Source organism: Drosophila ananassae, assembly GCF_017639315.1.
Source record: "Drosophila ananassae strain 14024-0371.13 chromosome 4 unlocalized genomic scaffold, ASM1763931v2 tig00000066, whole genome shotgun sequence".
NCBI lineage: Eukaryota > Metazoa > Arthropoda > Insecta > Diptera > Drosophilidae > Drosophila > Drosophila ananassae.
The window spans coordinates 196,390-223,414 of record NW_025319039.1 but is presented as its reverse complement, the minus strand read 5'-3'; the positions used below and the strand labels follow the sequence as shown (position 1 = coordinate 223,414).

At 35.1% G+C, this 27,025-nt stretch overlaps 3 protein-coding genes and 1 non-coding gene across 5 annotated transcripts; 3 read left to right on the top strand and 1 right to left on the bottom strand.

The window, feature by feature from the left end:
- Window positions 1-5,029: 5,029 nt before the first annotated feature.
- Window positions 5,030-6,379, bottom strand: LOC123257788. The gene has a single exon (XM_044717773.1). The coding sequence runs from the start codon at window positions 6,333-6,335 to the stop codon at window positions 5,061-5,063; it is 1,275 nt and encodes a 424-aa protein (XP_044573708.1). The 5' UTR covers window positions 6,336-6,379; the 3' UTR covers window positions 5,030-5,060.
- Window positions 6,380-6,538: 159 nt separating this feature from the next.
- On the top strand, window positions 6,539-11,831 carry LOC123257790 (type IV secretion system protein VirB11-like). Of its 2 annotated transcripts, XM_044717775.1 has the most exons (3): window positions 6,539-8,503; window positions 8,556-9,959; window positions 10,761-11,831. In XM_044717775.1, exon 3 carries the CDS (start codon window positions 10,780-10,782, stop codon window positions 11,770-11,772), a length of 993 nt encoding a protein of 330 aa, XP_044573710.1. In that variant the 5' UTR covers window positions 6,539-8,503; window positions 8,556-9,959; window positions 10,761-10,779; the 3' UTR covers window positions 11,773-11,831. The 2 variants fall into 2 exon arrangements, 1 of the variants encoding a protein (XP_044573710.1); XR_006507892.1 differs by lacking the exon at window positions 10,761-11,831 and having other exon boundaries at window positions 8,556-9,065.
- A 7,949-nt stretch (window positions 11,832-19,780) lies between these two features.
- On the top strand, window positions 19,781-23,007 carry LOC123257789 (elongation factor Tu 1). Its single transcript, XM_044717774.1, has one exon. It carries the CDS (start codon window positions 19,894-19,896, stop codon window positions 21,064-21,066), a length of 1,173 nt encoding a protein of 390 aa, XP_044573709.1. The 5' UTR covers window positions 19,781-19,893; the 3' UTR covers window positions 21,067-23,007.
- On the top strand, window positions 21,080-21,152 carry Trnaw-cca. Its single transcript has one exon. It is a non-coding gene; the product is annotated as a tRNA-Trp (tRNA).
- Window positions 23,008-27,025: the final 4,018 nt, after the last annotated feature.

The following is a 27,025-nucleotide window of genomic DNA, read 5'->3' as shown; positions in this document are numbered from 1 at the left end:
TTCGGAAAAAACTTTACTCCAGGACCAAAAGTAAAGTACAGCACACTAAATGAAAACAAAACGAATACAGTAGCACATACGAATTTTTTAGGATGATCCAAAACCTTCTCTAGCATGCGTACGTAAGCTCTTATTATAGGCCCAGCATTTTTTATTTCACCACTTTCTATAGCACTCATTTTTTTTATTTCTTTTTTTGAAGTTATCGAAGGCTTACCAAATATTGCACCAAGTGTTGGTATAAAAACCAAAGCCATAATGAGCGATCCAGTCAAAGTTAGGATTATTGTAATTGGTATGTACTGCATGAATTTACCAACAGTATCAGGCCAGAATAATAGAGAAAAAAACACTGCTAATTTAGTTAACGTTGATGATAGAACCGGATAAAACATATCACGAACTGAAGTGTAAAAAGCTTCTACTTTGTTCATTCCGCAGATCATCTTTCTATCGGCATATTCGCTGATCACAATTGCATCATCAACCAGCATGCCAACAGCCATAATTAAACTGAAGAGCACAACGATATTTAAGGTTATACCCATAAAGTAAAGAGCTATTATCCCAATGAGAAAGGAACCGGGTATCGAGAGTGCCACAAGAATAGCAATCCTTGTTCCCATAGAAAGCATCATTATGATCAATATTAACAACACAGCAAATATTATGCCGTTTTCCAAGTCATCAAGCACATCGCGGACGTTTTTTGACTGGTCGTTTAAGTACACCACTTTTAAATTTTCAGGTAATTGATCTTTTGCCTTATCCATTAAGTATTTTACTTGATTTACTGTGTCTATTATGTTTTTTCCGTTACGTTTTGAAATTTCTAGCATGACACTAGGTAATCCATTAATGCGAGCAAATCCTTGGTGATCCTCAAACCTAGGGTATACTTTTGCTATATCTTTGATTCTCAAAACTGCATCGCCTTGAGATCTAATAGGAATATTCATAATATCTTCTATATCTTTTAATAACCCTGATATTTTAATCGAATATTTACCGGTATCATTTTCCAGTGACCCAGCTCCCACTAGTCTGTTATTGCTTGATATAGCTTGGAATATTTCGTTTGATTGAATGTTATATTTTGTTAGAACTGTGGGCTCAACTATCACTTCCACTGTTTCTTTACGCATACCTGCCACTTCAACTTTGAGAACATTTGGCAGAGATTCTATTTCTTTCTTTAGCTTGCGTGCTATTTCAGTTAAGGCTCTTTCTGGCAAATTACCAATTAAGCCGACATTGAGTATCGGAAATAAGCTCAAGTTTATTTCATTGATTATCGGAGATTCCGCTTCAACAGGTAACTTCGATTTTATGTTTGAAAGCTTTGAACGAACATTATCGAGCACTTCTTTATTATCATACTCTGTTCCAAATTCGAGTATCATGTGAGCACCATCATTAGTTGCAAAAGCTCTCAATTCTCTTACACCTTCGATGGATCTTAGTTCATTTTCTATAGGAAGCACTAATAGCTTTTCACTATCTTGAGCAGAAATCCCAGGAAGTCCAACAAACACGCTGATTATAGGAATCTGTATATCAGGATTGCTTTCCCTTGGCATTTTTACATAAACGTATGAACCGAAGATAAAAATTACTATAAGTAATAATACCACCGCCCTGTTTCGCTCTATGAGTAAGCTCTGCATGTTGAATGTTAGCTGAATATGTGTGTTTGTACAATATTATAGTCGAGATACATTGCATATTAATTAATCCTTGTGTAGCTTTAAAACTTTATGCAAATAATTAAAATTTTCGCAAAATTGCAAGTATAAGAAAATTCCTGTATAATAATTCTAGAACAGTATTTGAGAGGTTATTATGGTGGCAATTCTAAATATAACAAAAGGCAAAAATAAAGTTATTGTGTCTGGATTAGCTGGAGCTTTATCAGCTTTAATATTTTTAACAGCAATCCACATTGCCGCAAAGATAGCCATTATCGTTTCTGCTGCTGCAGTTACTTACTTATTACTTTCGCTGATTCATAAAATAAGAACTAAAAAAGAACAGCCTGAAATTACTGGTGTTTCAGGAGAGAAAGTTTCAGAAGATGAAGGGTATAGCAGTGTTGATGAAGGTGAAGAAAAAGATACCGCAAAAGAACCAGAAAGAACTGAAACTGAGTTAGAAGAAGAAATAATAAGGAAAAGAGCACAAGAACGCATGGAGAAAGGATCACTTGGTGGTCCTATAAATGCGTTTGGCGAACCAATTCATGTGACTATAGATGCTGAAAATAGTAATCCTGTTGATTATACAAAAACTATGGTAGTGCCTGAGGAAATTATTCTTAGCATGCTAAATGATAAAACTCTTACACAAAATAACTCTAGCTCTATAAAGGATCAGATGAAACCTCTTCCTGAGCACATGGATGTGCCTGGTAATCCACTTCCTGGGCAAGTGTTAAGCAATCTAGAGCTTGAATCTAAAAGCACGCAGAAACTATCTGCTTTAGACTTGCTATTACAGTGCAAAAATGTAGATAATGATGTAAAAAAAATGCTAAAACAGCCAATTACCCAAAAGGGGTTTAACGGATTAGGATTTGATAGATAGTTGTTATATTAACCTCTCCATCTCATATTGAGGATCAGATGCAATGCCGTAGACCCTATTTGGCGGAGCAATTTTGTTCTCTATACCAAAAACCATACCTTCAATTATTGCTGTGAGTACTTTTTCAAGGTCACAATCTGCTCCGGGAACGCGGTGCTCTAGGCGGCATCTTTTGAAATCGTTGCCAAAATAGGGAATTCTTATCGCAGCAGTTCTGTTATTTACTCCCCAACTAATCGTAGTTGGAGTGTGAATATCCGGATACTGAAATCTTAAATATGAATCATCATTTGGAGCAAAAAACAACATATGTTTTTTCATCATTGCACATAATCCACCAATACTATGAATCAGATAGTCACTGTACTTTTGCTCATTGATATAAAATAAGTTACCGTTATTTGAATTCACGAGATTAACATGCACATTTAATGCACTGCCTGCTCTATCCAAATAAGGCTTTGCTTTAAAAGAAACATTCCCACCTAGTTTTTGTGCTGTTTCAGTAAGTGATTGTTTTGCTAACTCAAAATGCTTAATTAAATTGTAGGAGTTCGTATAACAACCACTTTTTATCTCATACTGATGTGTAGAATTCTCCTTCTCGCAAGAAAATTCAAGAGATGCTATTTTATTTTTGATGCTATTCAGAAATAAGTATTCTTTTTCTATTCCTTCAATGTAAAACTCTAGTTCAATACCGAATACAGCATAACAACTCAAATTACTTAATATAATCATAAATTTGCTTCAGTAAATCTATATTAGGTTAGCTATATTTATATGAATACTTTACTTATTTGCCAGTAAATTTAACATCTTATTTATACATAATGTATTACTGTTTTTAATAGCATGCTTCTAATCCTCGATACAAGCGACATTTACAAATTTTTCATTTTTTTGAAATAAAAATGATCAATTTTAATGTTTTTATACCCTTTACAACCCATCAAAAAATCACCATAATTTTTAGTATGTATTAAGTAGTATTAGCTTTTCATTTTGCAGTAAGCTATTGATTATCTTATATTTTTCTAATTATTGCTTTTTTCTTGGTGTGGTATATGAACTTAACTAGCCCTAAGGTTTCTACTATGTTTTTTGATCAGATTATTACAGTAACGGATCACAATGTTACTTGGGAAAAAATCCAAAATTGTCTTTATAATCTTTATGGAGAAGCAACATATAATAGCTGGCTGAGTTCACTAAAATTTGTCAGTAGCAGAAATGGGGAAGTTCTTTTATCCGTGTCAACAAGGTTTATAAAAGAGTGGATTACAGTTCATTACATGAAAAAAATATTATCATTATGGCAAAGCGAAGATAAAAGTATACGTTCTATTGATATTCAAGTAATTGAGGAGAGGAATTCAAATTTTAATGTTATACTAAAAAACAGAGAGGAAAGTAATCATAATCTTGGTTCGCCGCTGGATCCAAGGTTCACCTTTGATAATTTTGTAGTGGGAAAGCCAAATGAATTAGCATTTACGGCGGCAAAGCGTGTGGCAGAATCTATAGATCCAATATTAGGCAGCAATCCTTTGTTTCTATATGGTGGAGTGGGACTTGGTAAAACACATCTAATGCATGCTATAGCTTGGCACATAGTCAATTCCCCATCAGCAAAAAGAAAAGTGGTGTATTTATCAGCAGAGAAATTCATGTACCAATATATTACAGCGCTGCGAAGCAAAGATATTATGTTATTTAAAGAGCAATTTAGATCAGTAGATGTATTGATGGTAGATGATGTGCAATTTATCAGTGGTAAAGATAGTACACAAGAAGAATTTTTTCACACTTTCAATGCATTGATAGACCAAAATAAACAATTGGTTATATCAGCTGATAGGTCTCCTAGTGATCTTGATGGAGTGGAAGAAAGAATAAAATCACGACTCGGTTGGGGGTTGGTGGCAGATATTAATGAAACAACTTTTGAATTAAGGCTTGGTATATTGCAGGCAAAAGTGGAGCAGATGAATATGTATGTTCCGAAAGATGTCCTAGAGTTTTTAGCAAGGAACATAAAATCTAATATAAGAGAATTAGAAGGAGCATTAAATAAGGTTACCCATACCTCATTAATTGGAAGAAGTATGACGGTAGAATCAGCTAGTGAAACCCTAATCGATCTTCTTAGGTCAAATCATAGGTCAGTCACAATAGAAGAAATACAAAAGAAAGTAGCTGAATTTTTCAATATAAAGGTTGCAGATATGCAATCCAATAGAAGGCTTCGCAGTCTTGCAAGGCCAAGACAAATAGCTATGTATTTTGCCAAAAAGTTTACGCAAAAAAGCCTACCAGATATTGGGAGAAACTTTGGTGGCAGAGACCATGCTACTGTTATACATGCAGTAAAACAAGTAGAAAATTTTATAAAGACCGACTCAAAATTTGCTGATGAAATCAATCGATTAAAAAAAATGTTTAAGTAGCGTTTTTAAAATAGCTAATAACAAATCCTAAAATGAATCGACTATAGTTTTAATCCGTTTAAGTTTAAAATCTTCTGTTAGCTTCGCAGAATACATTTCCTTATTGTGTTGATTATAGAAGGTAAATTCGTGATCATCTAAATTTAGTATTGCAAAGCCAAAGCCAAAAAAGTTTCTAACCTCGTGTGCTAAGTAGTTTTTACCATTTAAATAGTCAAATTCTACATTTTGATAAACAGATTCTTGATCTTGAGCGTGTAATGATGCACCACCGTTTCCAACTATAATTTGGTCTGGAACATTATCCATTAATAAAATCTGGGCTATATGAATGTGGCCAGAAACTATGGTAGTAACATTGCTTGGAAATTTATCTCCAAAAGCTTCGATTTGTGTAAGATTACCATGGCTTTTTAATGTCAAAAATTCTTTTTTTGGAGATCTCCAAAGCGGTTTATGAGTTAAAAACCACATGGGCTTGTCAGAACTATTTTGTATCAATTTATCAAATTGCCTCTCAAAAGCATCAATTGTGCTTTGGGTTGTAAAAATATCCTCACCGGATGAAGAGTCGAAGATAAAAAATTTCATCGGTCCAGCATCTAAGGACCAACTAGAAACGAAGTTTCCACATTTTTCAGACGAAAAGGGGTATGAATCTAGATACCTGAACCATCCTTCATAAGCTCTATCACAACTCTCATGGTTTCCACGAACAAAAAGGAAAGGGGATTGTGATAAAATATCCTTTGCAGGCTCAAACCAATCAGCGTACCAAACTTCTTTATTATATCCATAAATATCGCCACACTTTTTTGTATTTCTACATTTTGTTTGTCTATAATGATAATCACCAACATGGATAATTAAATCTGGTTTATGAAGGGCGATTGAATCTAAATTTTTTTTTAAAGGCCAGCTATCTACCGAATTACATTCCTGCTGAAATAACATATTTATTCTACAGCCTGTGTCACCAATGAAAGCAATTTTATTAACCTTTTTTGGTAATATAGGAACCCGTAGATCCTCAATACTAATGTTTTTGGCACTTGTTTGTACTGTCAGTTCACAAACTGTTTCGTTATGATCACCATTGTTAATTGAGCTGCGATTCAGCATTTCTGTTTCCTCGCCATCAACATAAACAATGGGACACATGTCATTGTCCGTAATTGCGCGTATGCTTAGTTTATTTTCTGGGATAACTTGAGACCATGTGTATAATATTTGTGCATGGACGAAATGAAAGCTAGTTATAAGAGAGAGAGCTAAAAAAATAAAGATATTAGCTATATTCATTTGTATAAAAACCTAAGTTAAAAATTAGTAGTAAGGTTATCTTAAATGATTAAAATTTATAATCACAAAATTCATAATCAAATTATACAAACAATTTCTAAATTATTCTAGTATCAGATTGACACTCTAGATGAAAAATTCTAAAATGATTAAGTAATTTAAAATAATTATATAAAAACTAGAATATAGTGCGGCCGTGGTGGAATTGGTAGACACGCAGCGTTGAGGTCGCTGTGGCTCATAAGGCCTTGGAAGTTCAAGTCTTCTCGGCCGCACCAGTTTTTATCGCTGTTTAATATGGGTAAAAATGTTTATAGGAAATCAGAGTAGCAATAAGGTAGAAAGAGCTATCAGCGAAATCAGGCGCGGTCGGCCAATTGTAATATATGATGAAAGTAATTACCTATTGTTCGCTGCTGCTGAGGCTTTAGAAAGAGATTTATTTAATCAATACAAGCTTATATCAAGTAATGTATATGTTACTTTAACTTCAAGTAAGGTAAAATACATATCTCAGAATAAAGAACATAACAGCAAACGTCTGTTGGTGAATAATTTTGATGAACTGCTCCATTTAATAAACTGTTCAAAGGAAGATTGCATAAAAGAGTTGCAATGCTCAAAGACAATAGATGAATGTGCTATTGCCTTGCTTAAGTTCTCAGAATTATTGCCATACGCGTTAGTAGCTGATATGACTTTTGAGAATAAGTATGAAATGCGAAATTGGTGTGAAGAAAATGACATTATTGCACTAGATACGTTACTCGTAAATGATTTTCAACAAAATCAGAGTGTGTATGAAGTGTGCAAAACATCATTATTTTTAAAACAGACTCAAGAAGTAGATATCATATCTTATAGAACCGAAAGTGGCGGAAGAGAACATCATGCAATTATCATTGGCAATCCAGATAAAGATGACGAACCATTAGTAAGAATTCATTCTTCGTGCTATACGGGTGACTTGTTAGATAGCTTATCATGCGATTGCAGAAGTCAGTTACATCAAGCAATTCAAATGATAGCTGACTTTGGAAGTGGTATTATATTGTATTTGATGCAGGATGGAAGAGGTATTGGTTTAACTAATAAGTTAAGAGCATACAGTGTGCAAAGAGAACATAACCTTGATACTGTTGATGCAAATAGAATATTGGGTTTTGAAGATGATGAAAGGAGTTTTGTTGTTGCAGCTAAAATGCTTAAGAAATTGAACATTAACAAAATCCAATTACTTACAAACAATGATAGGAAATTGTCAGAATTGGAAAGTAGTGGTATAGAGGTTACAAAGTGTCTACCACTTATTGTGGAACGTAATAAATATAACGATTCATATATGGAGACAAAGTTTGGTAAGCTAGGCCATAAGTTAAGAGTTTTTTAGCTTTTTTGTTGTAACTACTTTGTTAATTTGCTATGTTTATTAACACAAGTTAAGATTTTTAAGAATATTAAAATGCTAAGATTTTTTAAGCGAGAGAAAAGTACTGAATCGTTAGATAAGGATATAAATTGGAATTCAAACCGCTACAGCACAGTTATTGCTCAAAGGAATATTCTACTTTTATTTGCGTTAATATTATTAGCAACGATCTCTATCAGCATATTAGTCATATTTAAAATTAGCACAAGTAGCACTATTGAGCCATTTGTTATAGAAATTGACAAGAAATCGGGAATAGTGCAATTGGTTGATCCTGTCACAGTAAAGCAGTATTCTGCAGATGAAGCGCTGAACGATTATTTTATTTCAGAGTATATAAAAGCAAGGGAGGTTTTTGATCCATATCATTATAATTATAACTATTATACAAAGGTGAGGTTGTTTTCCTCACCTAATGTGTATAATGAATTTAGAAATTATATAGGATCGCAGAATATGGATGATCTTTTTAATTTATATTCAGATACCAAAAATGAATTTAAAATTCGCTCGATTCAAAAATTGGGTAACGATGCTCTTCAGGTGAGGTTTTTTGTGGAATTTATACGGAAAGATGGAAGTTCCACAAGAAAAAATAAGATAGTTATTATGTCATATAGATATGCATCGCTTGAAATGAATGATCAGCAAAGATATATTAACCCATTAGGGTTTCAAGTTATTTCATATAGAGTAGATGATGAATATGTATAGGATATTATTAGTTTTAGTTTTACTTGTAAGTAGCAATTTAAACGCATCCATTAATTATAATGAACCTATTTCTGTAGATAGTAGAATAAAGACTTTTGTGTATAGCCCTAATGAAGTATTTACGGTGGTTTTTAGTCAGGGTTACTATTCTTATATTGAATTTGCGGAAGGAGAAAAAGTTAAAAATATCGCTGTTGGTGATGCATCAAGTTGGAAAATTAATCCTTATGACAATAAATTGCTTATCATGCCATTTGAAGTTAGTAGCCGCACTAACATGATTATTACGACAACTAAAAAAAGAAATTACATTTTTGATTTAATCTCAAGGCCAAACTACGATAAATACCCGGATACTGATGCTAAGAAAGTAGATCACGATTATTCTGCTGAAAAGGATATATCTTACGTAGTACGTTTTTATTATCCTCAAGAAGAAGGTGAATTTGATGTTGATTTAGATGAGGTTTCTTTACCTACTCAAATGCAATATACTACAGACAAGCTAGAAAAAATAATACAAGAAAATGATACGAAGTACAATTATACATATATTGATGAAGGTGGTAATGCGGATATAGTTCCGATTGAGCTATTTGATGATGGTTATTTAACCTATTTAAAATTTAGAAATAATAATAAAATACCTCAGATTTTTGTAGAAGAGGAGGATAAACCTTGTAAAAGGCTGTTATTTGATGATTATGTTATAATAAAGGGAGTACATAAAAAGCTATTTATGCGTTATGAAGATGGTGAAGTTGAAATTATAAATAGGTCACTTTAGCTGTGGTACATGCAATATGAATAAAGAAAGGCGTAACAATTCAGAAGATGAATCAGAAATAGAGAATAAGGTAGTAACAGTTGGCTCTAATCAAGGTCATAGGGCATTGATGGTCATGATTTTAGTGCTTCTGGTTGGTGGAGTGTATTATTTCTATTTTAGTCCTTCTCATAAAGAGGATTCAGAAGTTATTAAAAAAGAGGAAACAAAGCAAAACGTTCAAGAATTTAAAGGAAAGTTGGAACAAGTTCCAGATAATGTAATAGTTCCAGAAAGAATAATAACCGATCCCTTACCACCCTTACCTCCTCTTCCTACACCACAAATCGTACCAGAAATAAAACAAATTAAAAAAGAAGAAGAGAAACCAAAAGAAACCCCTGTGTCAAATATACCTATTTTGCCAAAGCAAAATTTTCCTTCTAACAATGTTATTAGTAATCTACCTACCTCGTTTCCTACAATAGGGGATGGTGGTTACCCTAGAGAAAGACGTAGTGCACAAATGTTAACAATTTCAGGTGGTAGTGGAGAGAACAAGGCTGCTGATGCTATTTTATCCGACACTTCAGTACAGTCGAGCAAAGCTACCAGAGTAGGAAAGCTTGGTTTAATGATTACTCAAGGTAAAATTATTGATGCTGTTCTTGAAACTGCAATAAACTCTGATCTGCAAGGAATGCTGCGTGCTATGGTGAGTAGAGATGTTTATGCAGAAACTGGTGATACAGTTTTAATACCTAAAGGCTCAAGATTGATAGGCAGTTATTCATTTGATTCGAATGTTGCTAAATCTCGTGTAAATATAAACTGGAACAGAGTGATTCTGCCACATGGAATAGATATTGCAATCTCATCACTTAGTACTGACGAGCTTGGTAGAGCAGGGATAGCGGGAATAGTTGATAATAAAATAGTAAGTGCGTTATTCTCTTCAGTGGCACTTGCTGGTGTTTCAATTAGTTCGGCTGTTATAGGGCAAAAGGCTTCTAATCTTATCGATGTGCTAACTGCAATGGATGTAGTGAAGTCTATTACTGCAACTGAAATAGATATTTCTTCTCTCAAAGGGGCTATTGTTGAGAGATTGGAGGATGCTATAAAAACTGAAGTTGGGAAGGTAGGAGACGAAAAATGGAAATTGGGTCTTAGGGCTATTGAAAAAATTCGAAATGCTAAAAGTGATCAGGATTTACTGAGAATAATAAAGGAAGAAATAGTAAGTGTGATAAAAAGTTCTGGAGCTAGTGGAGTTGATGCAATTACTAGTGACAATATCGGTATAACTTTAGACGATGTACGTCAACTGTTGAGGCAAACTCAGAAAAGAAGCAAATCTGTTTATGATGAAGCAATCGGGAAATCAATCAATGATTTTTCTAAAGACATGCGAGATATAGTGGGCAGATATACAGATAAAAAACCAACTATTTATGTCGATCAAGGCACTGCATTGAAAGTATTTGTTAACCAAGATATAGTATTTCCTCCACAGGCAATATTAAATCAATGAAATGAACTATGCTGCACTTGATACATATTTGGAGCCATTACAAGGCATATTTCAAGAAGAAGGCGTAAATGAAATATCAATAAATAAGCCAAAGGAAGTATGGATTGAAAATCGTGGTGAAATAAGGTGTGAAAAATTAGAAATATTCGATCTTAACCATTTGAAATCTCTTGGCAGACTGATTGCTCAAGCTACAGAACAAAAACTTAGCGAAGAAGCACCTTTACTTTCGGCAACATTACCAAATGGTTATCGTATACAGATAGTATTTCCGCCAGCATGTGAGCCTGATAAAGTAGTCATGTCGATTCGTAAGCCTTCTAGCATGCAGTTAGCACTCGATGATTACGAAAAAATGGGGGCTTTTTCTGAAACTGTTACAGAAGCAACTGATAATCCAGTTGACCGTCATTTGGATTTATTGTTAAGGCAAAAAAAAATAAAAGAGTTTTTAGAATACGCTGTAATAAGTAAGAAAAATATTATAATTAGTGGTGGAACTTCCACTGGTAAGACTACTTTTACTAATGCTACTTTGCGTGCTATTCCAGCTGAGGAAAGAATTATTACTGTTGAGGATGCAAGGGAAATCGTTTTGAACGATCATCCCAATAAAGTCCATCTAATTGCCTCTAAAGGAGGGCAGGGCAGAGCAAAAGTAACCACTCAAGATTTGATAGAAGCGTGCTTACGTTTAAGGCCAGACAGAATAATAGTTGGTGAGCTCCGTGGAGCGGAAGCTTTTAGTTTTCTCAGGGCGATAAATACTGGTCACCCTGGATCAATATCAACCCTTCATGCAGATAGTCCAACAATGGCCCTTGAGCAAATAAAATTGATGGTTATGCAGGCAAATCTTGGCATTCCTCCAGACCAAATTATACCATACATTAAAAATGTGATTGATATTGTTATTCAGCTAAAAAGAACCGGTGGGGGCAAAAGAAGCATTTCTGAGATATTATTTACTAGATCTGCGAGCGAAAATGCTTAAATTTATACATAAGTTAAGGAAGAGTAGTTTATGAGTAATGGAAATCACCTACGTAATATTCTCATAGGAGGTGTAGTAGCTTTTAGCGTACTTGAGTTTTGCTTCTATCTATCTGGTATATTGTTTGTTCTGTTTGCTGATGGTCCGGATGCTGTGGATTTTAAGGCAATTAATCCTAGTTTGACGCCTTTCCCTCAAGCTCTTTGGCCAACGATTTTTGATCATATACAATATTGTTGGCATCATCCAGAGTTATATAGCCTTGAGCTCAAAATCACATTAATTATATCTTCTGCACTGCCTATCATTGTTTTAATGATTATCTTATGGAATTTAAGAGAAAGGATAATTGAGTGGCGACCATTTAAAAAGAAGGAATCACTTCATGGAGATTCGCAGTGGGCATCAGAGAAAGACATACGAAAAGCAGGATTAAGAAGCAAAAAGGGATTATTGCTTGGTAAAGATAAAAGAGGATACTTCATTTCTGATGGGTTTCAGCATGCATTGTTATTTGCACCTACAGGTTCTGGTAAGGGTGTTGGCTTTGTAATTCCTAATTTATTATTTTGGACTGACTCGGTAATTGTACACGACATAAAATTAGAAAACTATGAAATAACAAGTGGTTGGCGAGAACGACAAGGACAAAAAGTATACGTATGGAATCCAGCGCAGCCAGATGGAATAAGTCACTGTTACAATCCATTACAATGGATTAGTGAAAAACCTGGACAGATGGTTGACGATGTGCAGAAAATAGCCAACCTAATTATGCCTGAACAAGACTTTTGGCAAAATGAAGCAAGAAGTTTATTTGTTGGAGTGGTATTATACTTACTTGCTGCACCAGAGAAAGTCAAATCTTTTGGTGAAGTTGTGCGTACGATGCGTAGTGATGATGTAGTCTATAATCTTGCTGTTGCTCTTGATACAATGGGTAAAATACTACACCCTGTAGCATATATGAACATTGCAGCTTTTTTACAAAAAGCTGATAAAGAAAGGTCGGGTGTTGTATCAACCATGAACTCATCACTTGAATTGTGGGCAAACCCATTGATTGATACTGCAACTGCGTCAAGTGATTTTAATATTTTAGATTTTAAAAAGAAGAAAACTACAGTTTATGTTGGTTTAACTCCTGACAACTTGACTAGGCTCAGGCCTTTAATGCAGGTTTTTTACCAACAGGCAACTGAGTTTTTATGTAGAAAATTGCCATCAGATGACGAGCCTTATGGCGTATTGTTTTTAATGGATGAGTTTCCTACACTTGGAAAAATGGAGCAATTTCAAACAGGTATTGCATATTTTCGTGGTTATCGAGTTAGGTTATTCTTAATTGTTCAAGATACTGAGCAGCTCAAAGGAATATACGAAGAAGCAGGGATGAACTCCTTTTTGTCAAACTCGACTTACAGAATAACTTTTGCAGCCAATAATATTGAAACAGCTAATTTAATATCGCAACTTATAGGAAATAAAACTGTACAACAAGAATCGTTAAACAAACCTAAGTTTTTAGACTTGAATCCTGCTTCAAGGTCGTTACATATCTCTGAAATACAGAGAGCATTGCTATTGCCTCAAGAAGTTATTATGTTGCCACGCGACGATCAGATAATTTTAATAGAGTCGACTTACCCAATTAAATCAAAGAAAATTTTGTACTATAGTGATAGCACCTTCACAAAAAGACTGCTCAAGCAAACTCGTGTGCCTACACAAGAACCATATGACCCAAACAAAGTTCTTTCTGCCGCTGCGAGCAAAGATAAGGTTAATAATGAGGGGAATAATGCTCTTGAGGGACCTAATTCAGTTGATTATCCTGCTGAAACTAAAACAGAAGATGCAGTATATGATGAATCAAATGAATTTGCAGACGAAGATATTGATGATGAAGATATCGACGATAAGTTTGAAGATGATGATGACGGGTTTGATGATGAGGAAAAGAGCGATGATGGGTTTGATGACGAAGAAGAGGAGGATGAATTTGAAGATGAGGATATTGATGATAAATTCAAAAATGACGAGAAGTAAGGTTAACTTCGCCTATTTTTTAGCTTAGGAAAGTGCAAGTTATGCAAATAATTAGGTTTTTCATATTAAGCCATTTTTAATTAATTAGTATTAGATTAGCTATTTTAACTAGGGGAGTAGTAATGATTAGTAAAAAAACATTAGCGGTTACAGCGCTTGCTTTGCTGTTGTCACAACAATCTTTTGCGAGTGAAACAGAAGGGTTTTACTTTGGTAGTGGGTATTACGGTCAATATTTAAATTACACGGGTGAGTTGAAAGCAAAAATTGGAGATACTGCTGCTACAGCTACCAATAATGTATCTGTAAATGACAGGAGTGCTCAGAACACAGAAGGTCAGTCACTAAGTAAGTATAAAGGAGATTATAATCCGCCTTTTGCTGCAAATGTAGCATTGGGTTATACAGGGGAATTGAATGGCAATAGCTACAGAGCTGAATTGGAAGGAATGTATTCTTCTGTAAAAGTGGATAATATTGGTTTAACAAGCGGCCAGATGACAATATCCTACACAAAGGATAAAACTAGACCAGAAGAGAGCTATGGAGCAATAGTCAATCATGACCAAATTGAGAACATATCTGTAATGGCAAATGTTTATCATCATTGGAAAAGTGACCGTTTCTCTTTTTCTCCTTATGTTGGGGTTGGAGTCGGTGCAACAAGAATGACAATGTTTGAAAAATCGTCAATAAGACCCGCAGGTCAATTAAAAGCTGGCCTTGATTATCGCATAAACGAAGATGTAAATATGCATATCGGATATAGAGGTTTTGGTGCTATTGGTAGCAGTGAGTATAAACTAGACACCTTAAAATGGGATCCCAACCATGATAATGGCAAAGATAAGCCAAAAGGTGGAATGGCTGAACAAACAGGTGATAATCAAGTATCTACTACCATACAGAACGACTTTTTTCACACACACGGCATAGAGGCTGGTCTTACTTTCCACTTTGCTAGTAAAGCTTAACTGCCCTTTAGAAAAACAATAGATCTCTTGGCATCATTCCAGCGCAGGCCAGGTTTTCCTACGTCATACCGCGATTCATTCGCGGTATAGATTCCGCTAACACGTAGCAGAATGACGATTTTTCAAATCGTCTTAGCTATAAGACTGGATCCTATCATAGGATTACAGAAGCGGAGCTATACATTGCTTCACAACAATGCATCTCTTCATTCCTGCCAAATCATATACATATTCCTGAAAAGCTAATTCGTATGAGGGGATTATTTTATCAATATTGCTTTGATCTTCACCTATCTCCAATATCGCAAACCCATTTTTTTTAAGACACCTCCTTAATATTGGAAAAATGCTCAAGTAACAGTTCAAACCATCAATACCACCATCAAGGGCAGTTTTTGGTTCCTTTTGTACTTCGGCTTGCAAGTCTTTCAATTTACTTCTTTTAATATATGGAGGATTGCTAATTATCAGATCAAATAAATCGCTGCACTCTATCCACGAACTTGGAAATATTTTGGCTCTGCTGAGAAGATCATGTTTTTTTGTGTTCTGATAGGCAACTTTGTATGCTTCCAAGCTTTTTTCAAAACCGACGCCAACAGCATATTTATACTCACTAAGTACGGATATCAATAAACAACCTGTGCCTGTGCCAAAATCTGCAATTTTTAGTCTCTGCTTTTTATTTGGGTAATATTTTAACACTGTTGAGATTAATGTTTCACTATCTGGTCTTGGATCCAAAACATGCTGATTAACTATAAAATTTTTACTCCAGAATTCACGATTACCTATTATTTGCGATATTGGATATCTTTCCGCTCTTTTTTTTGTTAATTTCCAAAATAAAAGTTCTTTCTCCATCGGCACTTGATCAGCATGGTTCACAATTATAAATGATCTTTCCACTCCAAGTACGTGCTGCATGATGATTTCACAATCTAAATGTGGTGATTCAACTTTATGTGACGATAATAACTCCGATCCTTCTTGAATTAAAGTGCTGATTGTTTTCATTATTCTAAAAATATGTTTCTTTCAGCCAAAAATAGCAAGATGAGCTTCCAGTTTAGGGTAGCTGCACTAAATCCCAGTGTCAAGCACGCAGCTGTACGAACATTGCAATTTGCAGATCCAAGTAGCTTGACTACTTGGATCCAGCTAAGTTGGTGAGCATAAAAGTATAGCTAATGCGAGCTTTACGTCATACCGTCACGGTATCTCTAGATTCCGCTAACACGTAGCGGGACGACGAGGTCAGGGTGTCATCCTAGTACCTTCTCCTGTCATCCCAGTGCCCTGACTACTTGGATCCAGGAAAAAGAATGGTGTCATCCAAGTAGCCTTCCTCCCCTGTCATCCCAGTGCCCAGACACTGGGATCCAGAAAAGTTTGCTTGTAAGCAAGCAAACTAGCACAGAAAGTGGTTACAACATTTTCGATGAGATTATATGGAAAACTGGATTCCAGTGTCAAGCACTGGAATGACACCTTCCTGCCCAGTTCATGTTGCCATAAATATTAAGAAATTTACCAAGCAAAAAAAAGGCAAAAGAAGCCCTAGTCATTGTCTATTTTCAGTATTGGCGTTTTTTAAGTCTTAAACACTGCAATTTAGCTGCTTTTAAATGCAACTCACCTTAGTTTAAATGTTTAAGAAATTTACTAAGCAGAAAAAAAGGCAAAAGATATCCCGTATTAGCTAGTTGTCACTCTCTAATCCTGCAAATTGGCGTACTATACTGTCTTAAACGCTTTATAAGCGCGTTTCAGCTTATATAGGTAAAAACCCAGAAATGTTGTGAAGACGTAAAGTGTGCATAGTGCAAAAAATTAAAAATAAGACGCCAATTACGTAATACTGTTGTCATTTAATCTGCACAGATTGAAGATAAATGAATACCTTCAGTACCATGATAATGGGGCTGGCGAAGGGTGTCAAGTAAGTTTTTTCGTTTCTACTGAATGACAGTTGTAGCTTGGGAGGTAGTGCAAGAAGTCTACTGATGGCTTTCAAGGCAGTTGAGCTTAATTATTAGAGTAGTAATGTTTATTTTTATATTGACTATTGAGGTTTATTATTTTATAACTAAAAACTTAGTTATTTTAATGAGCTTGAGTTTATAACATATGCCTACGATAAATCAATTAATACGTAAGGGTAGATTAGGATTGACCCATAAGAAAAAGGTACCAGCTTTGGGAAAAAGCAACCCTCAAAGGAGAGGTGTTTGCACTAAGGTGTATACTACAACTCCTAGAAAGCCTAACTCAGCACTCCGTAAAGTAGCCAGAGTAAAAATTAGTGGGTATGGTGAAGTGACGGCTTATATACCTGGTGAAGGTCATAATTTACAAGAACACTCTGTTGTTTTGATACGTGGTGGGCGGGTTAAAGATTTGCCAGGTGTGCGTTATCACATAATAAGAGGTGCCCTTGATCTGCGTGGTGTGCAAAATCGAAAGAAAGCTCGTTCAAAATATGGTGTAAAGAAATCTGGTTAAAGTTTATGGCTCGTCGGAATAAAGCAAAAAAAAGAGAAATAAGTCCTGATTCGCGTTACGGCAGTGTTTTGCTGATGCGTTTCATTAATACAATCATGAAATGTGGTAAAAAATCTACTGCAGAAAAGATTATCTATGACGCTTTGTCTTTAGCTGAAAAGAAAATAGGCGAAGGTGGGTTATCAATTTTTGAGACAGCAGTAGGAAATGTTACTCCTTCTATAGAAGTGCGTTCTCGACGCATTGGTGGTGCAACTTATCAAGTACCTGTTGAAGTTCGACAAGATAGAGCGGTTTCTTTAGCGTTAAGGTGGATTGCTAAAGCAACTTCTGCTGCTCGAAAAAAGAGTGGAAAAACCACTGTTGATTGTTTGCAATCTGAAATACTGGATGCTTATAATAAACGCGGTGGTGCGTTTAAGATGTGCGAAGAAAAATATAAAATGGCTGAAGCTAATAAGGCATTTTCTCATCTTCGTTTTTAATGTTAGCTAATTAATTGTGATATGGAAATTGGAATATCTAAATACAGAAATATAGGGATAATGGCTCACATAGATGCTGGTAAGACTACCACAACAGAGCGTATTTTATTTTATACTGGTAAGCAAAATAGAATTGGTGAAGTGCACGATGGTGCAGCTTCTATGGATTGGATGGAGCAGGAAAAAGAGCGTGGTATTACAATCACATCTGCTGCAACAACATGTTTTTGGAATGATCATAGGGTCAATATAATAGACACTCCTGGTCACGTTGATTTCACTATTGAAGTTGAGAGATCTTTAAGGGTTTTGGATGGTGCAGTTGCTGTATTTGATGGAGTTGCTGGAGTTGAACCTCAATCTGAGACAGTGTGGCGTCAAGCTGATAAATATAGCGTTCCTCGTATCTGCTTTGTTAATAAGATGGATAGAATAGGGGCAAATTTTTATCGATGTGTTGATATGATAAAGACGAAGCTTGGTGCAGCACCTTTAGTTATTCATTTACCAATAGGGAGTGAGAAAGATTTCAAAGGTATAATTGACCTTATTTCTATGAAAGCCATTATATGGCAAGAAGAAACGTTGGGCGCTAAATTTTCTTATGAAGATATTCCTTCTGATTTGCTTGATAAGGCTCAAGAATATCGAAATCTTTTATTAGATGCTGCAGCTGAGATGGATGACGAAGCGATGAATACTTACTTTGAGTCTAATGATCTGCCAGTAGATTTACTGAAAAAATGCGTGAGAAATGGGACCATTAAAGGAAAATTTGTTCCTGTGTTATGTGGATCAGCTTTTAAAAATAAAGGCGTACAACCACTTTTAGATGGTGTGGTTGACTTTTTACCTTCTCCTATTGATGTTGATGTAATTGTTGGAATTGATCCTAAAGATTCAGAAAAGAAAATTGAGGTCAAACCTTCAGAAAAAGAGAAATTTGTTGCTCTTGCATTTAAAGTGATGACGGATAAATTTGTAGGCAGCTTGACGTTTATCCGTATTTATTCTGGTAAATTAAAGTCTAAATCTACCGTTTCAAATGCGTTAAAAAACGAAACTGAAGGGATTGGCAGAATGTTACTTATGCATGCAAATAACCGAGAAGATATAACTGAGGCTAGGGCTGGAGATATAGTTGCTTTAGTTGGGCTAAAGAAAACAACCACCGGAGATACTTTATGTTCTGTTGATTTTCCTATATTATTGGAGCGTATGGAATTTCCTGAGCCTGTTATTGAAATTGCTGTGGAACCTAAAACCACTTCAGATCAGGAAAAATTAGGTATTGCTCTAAATAGGTTGGTTGCAGAAGATCCTTCTTTAAGAATGTCAGTAAATGCGGAAAGTGGCCAGACTATATTGAAAGGCATGGGTGAGCTCCATCTTGAGATTATTGTTGATAGAATGAAGCGCGAATTTAACGTTGAGGCTAACGTCGGTGCTCCTCAGGTTGCATATCGTGAAACTATCACTAAATCTGTTGAAATTGATTACACTCATAAAAAACAATCTGGTGGAGCTGGTCAGTTTGCTAAGGTTAAAATAAAATTTGAACCTCTTGAGCCTGGTTCTGGGTTTCAATTTGAAAGTAAAATTGTAGGTGGTGCTATTCCAAAAGAGTATATTCCTGGGGTAGAAAATGGCTTGGAGTTGATAAAAGAAGGTGGTATAATTTCGGGATTTCCGTTGATTGATTTTAAGGCTACCCTTCTTGATGGTGCTTTTCATGAGGTTGATTCTAGTCCTTTAGCTTTTGAACTTGCTGCTAAAGGTGCTTTTAAAGAGATGGCAAATAAAGCTGGTCCAAAAATGCTGGAGCCTATAATGAAAGTTGAAATCATTACTCCTGAAGAATATATGGGTGATGTTATGGGTGATATAAATAGTAGAAGAGGAAATGTTGCTGATATGCTCGATTTAGGTAATAATAGTAAAATAATTACTGCTTCGGTACCTCTTGCAAATATGTTTGGTTATATCAACGTTTTGCGTTCTATGTCTCAGGGAAGGGCGCAGTATAGTATGCATTTTTCTTGTTATGAGCAAGTGCCACAATATGTGGTTGATGAGTTAAAGTTAGAGTATAATTAAGGGTAATAATTATGACAGCAGTAGTGGAAGCATTTGGAAAGCCGCATGTAAATGTGGGAACAATAGGACATGTGGATCATGGGAAGACAACGTTAACAGCGGCAATAACAAAGCATTATGGAAATTTTGTAGCGTACGATCAGATAGATAAAGCGCCAGAAGAAAGGAAGAGGGGGATAACGATAGCAACAGCGCATGTTGAGTATCAGACAGAGAAAAGGCATTATGCACACGTTGATTGTCCTGGGCACGCTGACTATGTAAAGAACATGATAGTAGGTGCAGCACAGATGGATGCGGCGATATTGGTAGTGTCAGGGGTTGATGGGCCAATGCCACAAACGAGAGAGCATATATTGCTGGCGAAGCAGGTAGGTGTTGGATATATCGTGGTGTATATAAATAAAGCTGATGTTGCTGATGCTGATATGATAGATTTAGTAGAAATGGAAGTGAGGGAATTACTGAGTAAATACGGATTTCCAGGGGATGAAGTGCCTGTGGTGGTTGGTTCAGCGCTCAAGGCGCTGGAGGATGACAGCAGCGAATATGGAAAGAAATCAATAGACAAATTGATGGAAAAGTTAGATGAATATGTAGCGGTTCCACCAAGGCCTGTGGATTTACCATTTTTATTGCCAATCGAAGATGTGTTTTCGATATCGGGGCGAGGAACGGTGGTAACAGGAAGGATAGAGAAGGGAGAGATAAAGACGGGAGAAGAGATAGAGATAATAGGTCTGAAGGGAACGCAAAAGACGATATGCACAGGTGTAGAAATGTTTAAGAAGTTGCTGGATAAGGGAAGTGCAGGACTCAATGTAGGAATATTGTTAAGAGGAACAAAAAGAGAAGAAGTAGAGAGAGGGCAAGTATTGGCAAAACCGGGGACGATAACGCCGCATAGAAAGTTTAAGGCGGAGGTTTATATATTAAAGAAAGAGGAAGGAGGAAGGCATACACCATTTTTTGCGAATTACCAGCCACAGTTTTATTTAAGGACAACGGATGTAACTGGGAGCATAAAATTGCTAGATGGGAAGGAGATGGTAATGCCAGGAGATAATGTGAGTGTAGAAGTAGAATTGCAAGTACCGATAGCAATGGATAAGGGATTGCGTTTTGCGATAAGAGAAGGCGGTAGAACTGTTGGTTCTGGTGTTGTTTCTGAAATTTTGGAGTGAGAGTTTGAGTTATAGGAGTGTAGCTCAATTGGTAGAGCGCTGGTCTCCAAAACCAGAGGTTGTAGGTTCAATTCCTATCGCTCCTGCATTAATGTTGTGGTGGAAATGTTAAAAAGTTTGTGTGGTTTTTTCTGTGATATAAAGCAAGAAATACGAAGAATTGCTTGGGTAAAGAAACAGGAGGTGTTGTCATCTCTATTTGTTGTAATGATTGTTATATTATGCTTTTCGATTTTCTTCTGTTTTGTGGATTTTATGTCTCTTTACGTAATTAAGGCTTTATTTGGAATTATTTATGGAATGTGAATATAAATGGTATATCATTAAAGTTGATTATGGATATGAGCAAGGTATACGCGAATTGGTAAGTAATGCTGTTTATTTTAAGGAAGTGTTTATTCCTTATCAAACGGTATGTAATTCAAAGTCTGATATAAAAGAATTATGTGAAGTGTATGTATATATGCATCTGTGTGATGAAAGCAAAAATATTTTGAATCAAACGCCTGGATTCTGCAGTGGCGAATCTGGTAATTTTGAGATGATTTTAGATGATGAGATAAGTTTAAAGTGTAAAGAATTTAATAGGTATAAATGGTATATCTTGAGAGTTGCTTCTAATTGTGAAGAGAAAGTGCGCCAACATATATTGGAAAATTCTATGAGATTGGGTGTTAATGATTACTTTAAGGAAGTTTTTATTCCATATGAAGAGCTAAGTGAAGTAGAGTTGAAATCTAAGAAAATTGCTACACGAAGGAAATGCTTTCCTGGTTATGTCTTTTTATACGTGAATTTATGCGATGAAGTATTGAATTTTATCAATAGTATACCAAAATCTCTTAAGGTTTATGGATTTTTGAAAAACGGTAATATTCCAAAGGTGATTTTGGATGATGAGATTCACTCAATGTGTAATGCACTTTATAATGCTCAAGAGACAAAGAAGTTAGGTTATGGTTATGAAAAAGGTGAAAAAGTGAAAATTAATGATGGTCTTTTTCAAAATTTTACTGGTAAGGTAAATATGGTAAACGATGAGAAAAAAATTATTAATGTGGAAGTATCGATTTTAGGTAAGCCGACAATAATAGAGCTTGATCTGGCTCAAGTAGAGAAAATAGAGGATTAATTATGAGTGTTATAGTTGCTAAGATTAACTTACTTATGGAAGCTGGGAAAGCAGTTCCAGGACCGAAAATTGCTTCAGTACTTGGTCCACGTGGTATACCTGTTCCTAAGTTTTGTGAAGCTTTTAATAAAGTTACTAGTGCTGCTAACGCTAATTATAAAGTAGGCGATTTAGTAACAGTGCGAATTTCCATAAAGGATGATCGCTCTCATGATTTTACTGTCAGCGGTCCGCCTGTGGCTTATTTACTTAAGCAGGAGGCTAAATTAAGTAAAAGTTCTGGTAATCCTGGTAAAGAATTAGTGGCTAAATTACCTATGTCTGCTATAATTAAAGTAGCAAAGTGCAAGATGGTTGATATGAAAGTGGATAATGAAGATTCAGCAGTGAAAATGGTTGTAGGCACTGCAAAATCTATGGGTATAGAAGTTGTGGAAGGTTAGGTAAATGAATACATATAATGATAATCCTAAGCAGTGTTTGAAGAAGATTGTTGAGTCTGCTTCAGCAAAATTTAATGAATCAGTTGATATTGTGGTCAATTTAGGCGTAGATTCACGTAAATCTGAAGAGCAGGTGCGTGGTACAGTAGTTTTGCCTAAAGGTATCGGGAAGAATATTAAAGTAGCTGTTTTCGCTCAAGATAAACATTTATTAGAAGCTGAAAAAGCTGGTGCTGATATTGCAGGAGGAGAGGATTTAGTTGAAGAAATAAAAAAAGGTAGAAAGTTAGATGTTGATTGGTGCATTACTACTCCTGATTTTATGGCAAAAATCACTCCTATTGCAAAAGTATTGGGTGCTAAAGGGCTGATGCCTAACCCTAAATTTGGTACTGTGACTTCTAACATTGCAGAAGCTATTAAAACCATTAAGTCTGGTCAGGTAAAATTTAGAACAGATAAAAATGGTGTTATTCATGGTAAATTAGGAAATATTAAATTTGATATTGATGACTTGCTAGAAAATTTAAAAGCCTTTCTTAAAGTAATTAAAGATAATAAACCTATTTCTGCGAAAGGAATTTACTTTAAGGGTGTTTTTTTAAATTCAACTATGGGTAAAGCTTATAAGATAGGCAAAGTGGAAGATATAATTTAAGGGAGTGATACCGTGAAGCGTAAAGATAAGGATGAATTTATACAGAGCACAATAAACGTATTTGTAAATAATGATTTCTTGATATTAGTAAATTTTAAATCTATAAATGCTAATGATTCATTAACTCTGAGGAATAGTCTGAAGTCTATAGCAGGTGGGGTATTAGTAGTTAAAAACACTCTAGCGCGCTTGGCTTTGGGAAGGACTGGTAAATTCTCTTATTTATCAGGCAAATTTTCCGGTCCTGTTGCTATTATATACTCTAGTGGCATAGTAGAAGCTGCAAAATTAATAGTTGATTTTACTAATGCTAACAAAGAAAAAATGTCTGTGATTTGCGCAGCTCATTTAAATGAATTGTTAACAGTGGAAGATGTTAATAAACTGGCTAAGTTGCCTTCTCTGGATGAATTGCGTGTTAAAATTATGCGTTTAATATCTTATGATATTCCTGCTCGGTTAGCGTTGTCTATTAATTCATCTTCTATGAGGCTTATGAGAGTTTTGGATTATTATAGTTCTAAAAAATAAATTTGTTGTTAAGTAAGGTGGTAATTATGAGTAATGTAACAAGTGATTTGGTTGATAAAATATTATCTTTAAACCTATTAGAGGCTTCTGAACTTGTAAAAGTTTTAGAAGAGAAAATAGGGTTGCCTGCTGGTTCTTTTCTTGGTGGAGCTGTTGGTGCTGGGGCGCCTATTGGTGATAATGCTGCTGCTCCTGCTGCTCAAGAAAAAGCTGAGTATAAAGTTGTGATTAAAGAAATTGATGCGAGTAAAAAAATAGGAGTTATTAAAGCTGTGAGAGAGGTTAATTCTACATTGGGTTTAAAAGAAGCAAAAGAGTTGGTTGAATCTTTACCTAAAGATTTGACTGCTAATGTTCCTAAAGACGAAGCAGAAAAAATCAAGCAAAAACTTATTGAAGCAGGAGCAACTAAAGTGGAGCTTGAATAATATTTAATGTATTAATTTTATATTGATATAGCTCTTTTAATTAGTTTGGGGTATTTTAATGGTTGATTCTTCTTATATGTACGCTTCTGGTGCTTTTGTTCCTAGAGTTTCTTATTCTAGGTCGATTGATTTAAAAGATTCTTTATTGGATTTGGTTAAGGTTCAAAAAGAATCATATGATTCTTTTACTCCTAAGAATAAGGGTAATGAAAGACTTGAAGTTATCTTTCATACAATCTTTCCAATAAATGATCCTTTGCGTAGGGCTACTATTGAGTTTATAAGTTGTAGGGTAGATGATCCTAAGTATGATGAATCTGAGTGTATAAAGCGTGGTGTAACTTTTTCTGCTCAGGTTATTGCTTCTATACGTCTTGTTGTTATGCAGGATGGTATTTCTCTTGATGAATATAAATCGATTAAAGAGAGTGGAGATCATTCTAAACTTGCAACCGTTGTAAAATCTATAGAAGAGCAGAAAGTCCACTTTTGTGGGTTGCCTATGATGACTGATAAGGGCACTTTCATCATTAATGGTGTGGAAAAAGTTATCGTCTCACAAATGCATAGGTCTCCTGGTGTATTTTTTGATAGCGATAAGGGAAAAACTTACAATTCTGGTAAATTGATCTATTCTGCTAGAATTATTCCTTATAGGGGTTCTTGGCTTGATATTGAATTTGATGTTAAAGACCATTTGTATTTTCGTGTTGATAGAAAAAGAAAATTGCCAATTTCAGTTTTATTAAAGGCGTTGGGTCTATCAAATAATGATATACTCGATAGATTTTATGAGAAAATAAAGTATGTAAAACATAAAGATGGTTGGAAAGTGCCTTTTGTTCCTGATAAATTTAAAGGAGTGAGGCTGCCTTTCGACTTAATGGATATTGAAGGTAATGTGCTGCTTAAAGCTAACGTTCGTATTACCTCAAGACTAGCTAAAAAGCTATATGATAATGAATTGAAAGAGTATCTGGTTCCTTTTAATTCTATATGTGGTTTATTCCTCGCAGAAGATTTAATGGATAGTGCTAGCTCTACGAAAATTTTATCTGCTGGTGAATCTATAAAGCTGGAAGACATAAAGAAGCTTGAGTTATTATCTGTAGATGAAATATCAGTGTTGAACATAGATAATTTGTTTGTTGGACCTTATATATTAAATACGCTTTTCTTAGATGAAAACATGTCTTATCAGGATGCACTATATGAAATATATAGAGTTTTGCGTCCTGGTGAAGTTCCTGTTTTAGAGATAGTAGAAGAGTTTTTCCGTAATCTTTTCTTCAGTCCGGAATATTATGATTTGTCTAACATTGGTAGGTTGAAGCTTAACTCTTACCTTGGATTAAATTATGATGAGGATTTAACTGTTTTAACGCATGAAGATATTATTGAAATTGTGAAAAAAATAGTATTGTTACGTGACGGTCAAGGATCTGTAGATGATATTGATCATTTAGGAAACAGAAGAGTAAGATCAGTTGGAGAGTTTATAGAAAATCAATTTAGAACTGGGTTGTTGAAATTGGAACGCGCAATAGTTGATTCTATGTCCACTTCTAGTTTAGATAAAGTTTCTCCATCTGATTTTATTAATCCAAAAGTGTTAACTAATGTCTTAAGAGATTTCTTCAATTCTTCTCAATTATCTCAATTTATGGATCAGACTAATCCGTTATCTGAAATAACACATAAAAGAAGGTTATCCGCGTTAGGTCCTGGCGGTTTAACAAGAGAACGGGCAGGATTTGAGGTGCGTGATGTTCATCCAACTCATTATGGAAGAATTTGCCCTATTGAGACTCCTGAAGGGCAAAATATAGGGTTAATCAACAGCTTAGCTATATACGCGCGTATTAATAAATATGGTTTCATTGAAAGCCCTTATAGAAAAGTAGTCAATAGGGTTGTTACTGATCAAATTGAGTATCTTTCTGCTATAGACGAAGGCTCACATCATATAGCTGACACTAGCGTAAAGCTTGATGAAAATAATTGCTTTGTTGATGACATGCTATACTGTAGATATGCTGGTAGCTTCGTCATGGTAAGTAGCGACCAAGTTAGTTACATTGACGTATCTCCTAAGCAGGTAATATCAGTTGCAGCTTCCTTGATTCCATTTTTAGAAAATGATGATGCTAATAGAGCATTAATGGGCTCAAATATGCAACGTCAGGCCGTACCTTTATTGAAGCCTACCGCTCCTCTGGTTGCTACTGGTATGGAGTCTTTTGTAGCTTCTGGCTCTGGTGCTGTAGTTTTAGCAAAACGCGATGGCATAGTTGATAGTTCTGATAGTAACTCTATAGTTATACGTGCTTTTGATAAAGAAAGGGTTAACTACTTGGACGTAGATATTTATCATCTAAGGAAATTTCAGCGTTCTAACCATAATACTTGTATTAATCAAAGACCGCTAGTGTGCGTAGGTGATTATGTTAAAAAGGGTGATGTAATAGCTGATGGTCCTGCAATTAACAGTGGTGAGTTGGCGCTTGGTAAAAATTTGCTAGTTGCTTTTATGTCTTGGCAAGGTTATAATTTTGAAGACTCTATTATTATTTCTAGTGAAGTTGTTAAAAAAGATCTCTTTACTTCTATTCATATAGAAGAATTTGACTGTGTTGTACATGATACCCCTTTAGGATCAGAAAAAATAACTCGTGCTATACCTGGTGTTAATGAAGAAAATCTATATCACTTGGATGATAGTGGTATAGTGAAAATTGGTACAAGAGTTGGTCCAGGCTATATTCTG